Genomic DNA, 7,406 nt, shown 5'->3' with positions numbered 1-7,406 from the left:
TTCTTGTTGAATGTATTTATTTCAATTTCAAGGGTTATACAAATAAAATCGAATTTTGTGCGGTACTTACACATACCTAACAACGTCCTAAACTCCTCCATTGGCACCTGATTCTAAGTGGACAATATAGGATGTGGTGCCACTCGCACAAAAGCACATTGATCTTTCATCCTAGGGAGACATACAAAAAGCGGAGACTTACGCTGGTCCATAACTTGCCTTAAACACGGATGACCTAGGAAACCCGATTATAATACGCAGCTTAGTAGCGAGACTTAACTTTAAGGTTAATTCCACCATCAATTAGAAGGGTGATGTTCACTTTTACACGGGGCGGGATCACTGTATCCGCTGCCAACTCAAGGCTGTATTTCTTGGGTATTCTTGCTAACATAAGCTTCATTTCCATTTGTGCAAACCTCAATCCGATGCAATTGTGAGGACCGTTTCCGAATGGAAGATAGTTGTAAGGGTCACGTGACCGCTTCATCTCAGGGGTAAACCTCTCTGGGTCGTATTTCTCTAGGTTTGGCCAGATGTTTGGATCTCGGTGAATACTGTAAGTGGGAATAACGACCATTCCTCCTTTTGGAATAACCAGATCCTTAACTTTGCATTCCTTTGTACACTCGCGCATCAGAAAAGGAACTAAGAGGCAAAATAATCGTTTCAGAGCAACAACTTTAAAGGTTTATGACATCATGAATGAGAATGAGCAAGGCAAGGGCTTTTAATTGAAAACAACCAGGGCATTTCCATTCCTCCGTTCCCTTGCAATTGTACCGCGTCCGAGTTACGAGTTTCCATTTGGGCTTGCGTCTCAAGGCCTAAAAATTAACTCGGCCCACATGCAGCGCGCATTGGTCTTTAAGGACCATCTCCATCCGCTTCTCTCCTATGATTAACTGTGTTGCTGGTTCCATTTAGAGCCTGCCTTGATTTCTAATTTCTCTTTCCAACGTTCGTCGCAACTGTTCTTCGACCACCCACTCTTCCCCTTCCCTTCTGGTTCCACCTTAAGGCAATCAAAAAATCTTACTAGAGAGTCAACAACGTTCCTTACCAACTGGGTGAAGTCGGAGAGTCTCTGCTATGACCATGTCAAGATAAGGCAGTTCGCGGACTGTGTCATAGGACGGTATCTCCTCGTCGTCGGTACACACGCTATCGATTTCTTGATGCAGCTTCTCCTGTACCTCGGGGTTCGTAGCTATAAAGAAACACGCCAGACTTAAAGTAACGCTAGTTGTATCGGAGCCGGCTTGTAAGAAACCGATAGACTGGGCAGCAATTTCATCGTCACTGAGTCCTTTGCCTCGTGTGTCGGCGTTCAACATGAGCTCCAGCAAATTCTACAAGAAAGATATTACAAAATTAGAAAAGTGTCAAGAAAAATAGTACAAGCCAATGCCAGTGCTACCAAAATGTTTGAGATGCATTTACCGTGGAGTGAGTAATTGAGGACTGGAATAATTGAGCCCCGAAGACTAGGATAGGTGGTGAAGTGTTGACACGGGGTTACATGTATGCCAAATAGATTATACAACCTAAAATCAAGTTTGACCAACAATGACCTTACAACTTGTTGCGCCTGACCTTTAAAGTAGTACCAACGCCTTTCCTTGTCACAAAGGTCGGAACGATGGCTCTGAGGTAAAAAACATCCTTTAGAGACTAGTTTCGCCTTAGTTCTTCCATTTAGCTAGACTAACCTTTTCCATGCCCTCTGCTGTTCTCTTTGATGTTTTTATTACTTGGTCCGCGACGATCTTGATGCCCTGAAAATTTTTAAACAACCACGGAGACAACAGTCTCAACAGTTTGGCTCCATAGGGAAGAAGTAAACCTAAACCAATTATTGTCAGGGCTACCGGGCTGAACCGAAGAGCATCGCGAGCTTGGATCATGGTGGGATCATCTGGATCAGTTTGACATTCTGATTGGACACCAAAGGCGGTCGATAAGATAATGTCAAAGGTCAACGTTCGTATATACCTTGGAATAAAACAAGAAGGAAATCGTAGGTTATCTTGGTATTTGTTCAAGTACCTGACTTTAAGGAAATGTTATCTCTATGTATACGTCGTGGTAAGTGCGTTTTTAAGAGCTTTCCCGTCCTTTTCTTGGTCAAATTGTAGCTATTACCTTATTTGGCTACATGATTCTCTCGATTACAACGCCCTTTAATTTTAAGTTGGAGATACTGCGTTCTAGAAAAATCTACCGTTAGCCTGTGTGACTTTTCAAGTGGACTAAACCAGTCCCAAATCTGAAAAAGCCCGTTTCTACATCGTGACTTTGAAAAGACAATTGTACCAATTTAAATCATCCAAACTTTATAATATTTTGCCAAACGTTAAAGCAATCCTTTGTTAAACCTCCTCCTCCTCCTCCTTCGAAACCAAGCCTGTGAGGGTCAAAATGACACTCTGGGCAGATCGGTGTCAGCTAATATCGAGCTCCTCTGAGAAACCACTGTAATGTTGGTTAAATCTGTTACATGGTCTTTTCAATTCAAAATTAATTTGTAACCTGTTGAGCGATCAAATTACAAGAAATTACTTGCCGTAGGTAAAGGTAAAGTCTGCGTACGAGCCAAGTGGCTCATCAGACTGGAGCTTATCCCGGTTTCATGTAGCACGAAGCGACTAGGAGTATTTCTATTCCCCCCTGGATGGGATGCTAGTCCATCGCAGGGTTACCAGCATTAAATTCGCCGGTACCCATTAATCCAACCGGGTAGAGAGAGGCACCGTGAGAGTTAAGTGTTTTCCCAAGAACACAACACAATATCCCCGGCCAGGGCTCGAACCCGGACCGCTCACTCCGGAGTCGAGCGCACTAACCATGAGGCCACCGCGTTTCCCACAATTGTTTGCTATAAGAGTCCCATATTCAAACTTGTTGTGCAGCTACGGTTTCTCAGGATATAAGGCCGACTGTGGCTGAGACATCTAAACAAAGGAACTATTAACTTTAGAACCGAAAAAAAGTATGTATAATCCAACTCGATGTCTAGTCAGAAGAAGCGCACATTTGACCAAAAATTTATTGTTACAAAAGTTCCCTTACTTGGTTACGAAAGAGCCCGATTTGTTACGATAATGCCTTACTCGTACAAACGTTCCCTATATATCCACGTTAGAGAAGTTCCCTAGAGGGGTTACAAAAATTCCCTACGTTACAAAAGTTCCCTTTCTTTTGGCTCTCCTTCTCCCCCTCCCTCCGTCTGTCTGTCCGTTCGTCCGTTTGTCCTTCAGTCATTCAAGCCATTCAAACTGAGTCCTTCTTTCTGCCCTTCGGCCCATCTCGGTCGGTCTATCTATTCATCCATCCGTCTATATGTCTGTCTGTCTGTCTGTCTGTCTGTCTGTCTCTGTGTCTGCCTATCAGTCTGTCGAAGAATAATTCATGCACTCATTCATGTTAGTATTCGTTTAGACACTTACTCATGAATATCGACGCTTTCCTCGTGATGGGCCACTTTTTCCAGTTTAGTCATGAAAGTATCAAAGGCCTGGTTCATTAGAGGCACCATCCGCCTCATTTTCAAAGCACTGAAAGAAGGCGACAGTGTACTGCGGATGTGTCGCCATTTTTCTCCCCTAACGACACTCACTAAACTGTTAAGCGGCGGAGGAAACTCAACCAAAATCTGAAAAGAAAAACAAGGTAGTAATAAAAGTTATGAAACAAAATTCGCTAGTTCTTGGGGCGCTTTCCAGTTGAACAAAAATAACGGTTTGGATTCGTAAACAGTTCCAGAGGCGAATAGAAAAACAAGTATTTTCATTTTTGACAGCTGTTAAGACGCTATTTCAATAATACATGTGACGAATGACACAGTCTTCAGGAAAATTTACCTTATTAATTAACTGGACTACAAAAACGATGACAAAAATATTTTAACAGGGCTCAAAGGACATTCTTTTTTTTAATATCGACCGCTTAGGTATTTTAACAGTTGAAGCGATAGAGTATTATTGGCGTGCAAAATACCACTACATTTCCTTAAACTTCTTATAAGATTAAATTTGGAAATACAGTTAACAATAAAGATTAGCGAAAAAACTGAGCAACGACGTTTCGGTGTCATCCTGGCACCATTTTCAAGTTAAAAAATATTTGTGCGAAAAGTAAACTAATTTATACCAATGGTAGAGGTGCGAAATTGAATAAATTAAGATTAAGATAGCTGTTCAATGTTCATGTTCATTCCAATGAGGTGTCAAACACTGGTAATGAGTTCAGTGTCTGTTCAAAGCCTAAACAAATACTTTTGCGCGAATGGAGTCTGACTGTGTGTTAAGGCTCGGTTTCTTCTTGCGAATCCACAACATTTCGTGGATCAAGCAATCGAACTTTCCCTGACATTTCTTTAGGATCTTAAAGTTGTTAGTCAGGTCACCAACTGTATCAACTCGGTGTTCATTTTGAAGGTGTTTTCCGATGGCGGTAAATCGGTGTTCCTCAATGCGCTTGTAAAGATGACGGCTAGTGTAACCGACGTATTCTGCATCACACAGATCACATATATAGTTATAAACAACGCACTGTTGATTGATCAAAGGTGGTTTTGGCTCTTGTACTTTGAGATCATCGCCAATTTTACGGCTTCTGAACACCGGCTGTAGTTTGTGATCAAGTTTTTCCTTAAACAACTGAAAACCTTCACTGTCGGCACATTATAGAGTGTTGCACAACATAAACTGGTATACAGCTGTCAGAGAACGCAGTGTTGGCAAACCAAATTCTATAGTAGCCGTGCCATTTTGTCGCCTGCATGCTTTGACTAAAGTGAACTAATTGTGGAATTGGACGCATCCAAAGTGTGACAGTAGTTGCGTCCGCGTGTTATTTCAATTAATATTTCTACCTAACTACTGTTTTGCACAGACACTACGTAAAACAGAAATCGAATTCACCTACCGGTCTGTCAGTAAATGAGTCGAAATCTTTTACCAGGATCCGTTTAATCATTTCGGGGTCCGCCACACTGAAGAAGACCGTCACGCCACTCGTCACAAATAATTTTCCATACTTCTTGTAATACCGATCGAACAATTCGTGCACTTGTCCTTTGGACTTGATCGAATCAGGCAAATTGTTGATGAACGGCCAAGGCTTTGGTCCAGGTATATGACTGTAAGGTTTGAGTTGACGCGAGTGTTTTGTACCAAAGTGAAGCAAACCAGCTCCAACGACGAAAGTTATGACAAAAGTGAACCAGTACTCGTTGAAAATTCCGACTAATTCCACCATCAAATCCATGTTAGCCGTTCGATGTTATGTGGTGACAACTGAGTTCTCTGCTACTATATAGAATTTAGCCAAAACTACAGCACCAGCAATATTAAGTGTGATGTCAACAACAATGCAATGCAGTCGTCATGAAATCATGAGGTCTGAGACACCTGGTGTCACGCGATATCATTAAACGACTTTTTTTTCCGGCTAACCGGCATGTTTATACTTAACAGAAGAAAATATGTGTTTTATAAGCATTTAGGTTTCAGTAGCATTCTACAAATTCATAGGACATTGGAGAATACAAAATCCTTCATTTACAATTTACGAGTTAATGCAACTTAGCTGACATTGAAGCTTATTTCTAAAACTGATTTGCATACTACTGGATAGACTATATGATTACGTTTTCAATAACCGCCAACTAAAAATATTTTAGATGCTGAAGAACACTGGAGAGTTTGTAAGCTTCGGGGATTCTTGTATTCTTAAAAAAACACTGTTCTCGAAATGATGCAATAAATAATGAAGTCAGTTTCACAGTCATAACTAACAGGTCACGCAAGAAAATCAATCAAAGAAGAAATAATAAAGCTCATTAAAAGCGTAATAAAAAAACTCATTCTTATTTTGCCTTTTATTATGAGACTAAGAAAATAGCTTTATTCTGATTGGCTGAGAGCAGGCAAATTTAACTCTAATTAGTTTTCACTGCAGTGCACATTAATTCTGGCACTTTATACTTTCCTCATTCATGTAATAAACGAGCAACTATGAAAGTTTGAGCTATAAAGGATCAACACTGCTCGAGGAATTTGAAAATTTTCTCACACTGCACTGACGTTAAGTTCGTATAATTTTGCTAGAATATGTCACTCGTAGTGTAAATCCTCTACCTCATACTAATTGACATATGGCTCTCCTGAAGGTAGGAAATCGGTATTTTTATCACCTCAATTCAGTTGGCGTTATCAATAATTAAGTGACTTTCCAAAAATGACTTGGATATTCTTGGTTTTGTTCTTGCTGTAAATAGAGGGCGAAAGACGTATAGTATAATTGTACCCCGGGCAATCTTCCGGCTTAAGTGTTGGATAACAATTAAAAACTCACGCTTGCATCACTGATGACGTGGTTTACTGTCACCATGACCATACAAATCCTACGCTTGAGTTTGGAAAATAGCAAGAAAAGTTTGTAACTCTCAAGAACATACTAAAGCAAATTACAGTTTATCTGGCGATTAAAACACGTTTGCCCAAGCAATTTGTGTGAAACAACGTGATAACTGCAAAGCTAAGTGGTCTTAATTCACTGCCCCGTGAAAACCAGCGTATTTTTTTTTTTTTTTTTCAGGATAGACATTTTTTAAAGTACGCATTATTGTTTAAGTAACTGGGTAAGAGAAATACTCGTTTAAATGATAATCACAGACAGAAAAAAAAAATCCTTTCAAAATCCGAGAGGAACTATATACGGGTATCTTTAAATCTAGACTGACGTCATTGTCTGAGTTTTGCCTCATTGGCAAGAGACGATTTGGCGCAGAGAATGCTTCGTGTATGATATTTATGGCTTAAATACAAATATCTACTGATAGAGAGCTAGTGAAACTGTTGTAGTAACCTTTGAGGAGTTTTATCTCTTTGGGCTTAATACTGGGTGGAGATATGTGCCCTCAATCAAAAAATATAAAATTTCTGAATGACACTGAAAGTGCATGCTGATAAAGCAAATGCTGCACGGAAACAAATATTTCTTAGAAGATGTTCCACTAACTTTTTGCCCTGGAGGCAAAATTTTCATTACTAAAAAAATATAAGGTCGTTCTTCGAAAAAATTAAATTAGATTGAATTTTGTATTGATTTTTTTGCAGCTTAATACAGGTGCTTTATCTTGCCCTCCAATCGAACAATAGGCGGGGTATACATTCATATCATAGAAGCACTTCATTAATAAGAGTTAAGAAATTGGAAAGGAAATTGAAAGTACTGGACAAGATCCGCCTTAGGGGATTGCAGAACAATTCTTAAATAATTCATTAAAACTAGTCCATCCGTCCTCTCATTGTTTAGATAAGAACTACATCAACTCCATTTTTATCTATTATTTTCAATTTTCTGTTTGTACAACAAGACAATGGAGTCTTCTCAGGTTT

At 39.8% G+C, this 7,406-nt stretch overlaps 1 protein-coding gene across 1 annotated transcript; it reads right to left on the bottom strand.

The window, feature by feature from the left end:
- LOC110059322 (cytochrome P450 3A2-like) lies at positions 1 to 5,367 on the bottom strand. The gene is made up of 5 exons (XM_020766017.2): positions 4,930 to 5,367; positions 3,450 to 3,655; positions 1,713 to 1,995; positions 1,064 to 1,352; positions 1 to 648 (listed from the first exon to the last, which is right to left on the bottom strand). Exons 1-5 carry the CDS (start codon positions 5,269 to 5,271, stop codon positions 263 to 265), a joined length of 1,506 nt encoding a protein of 501 aa, XP_020621676.2. The 5' UTR covers positions 5,272 to 5,367; the 3' UTR covers positions 1 to 262.
- Positions 5,368 to 7,406: the final 2,039 nt, after the last annotated feature.

Source organism: Orbicella faveolata, unplaced genomic scaffold, assembly GCF_042242905.1.
Source record: "Orbicella faveolata isolate gen_17 unplaced genomic scaffold, um_ofav_v1 contig_25, whole genome shotgun sequence".
Taxonomy (NCBI): domain Eukaryota; kingdom Metazoa; phylum Cnidaria; class Anthozoa; order Scleractinia; family Merulinidae; genus Orbicella; species Orbicella faveolata.
Note: the sequence above shows the minus strand (reverse complement) of the source record. Positions and strands in the feature narration are given on the sequence as shown.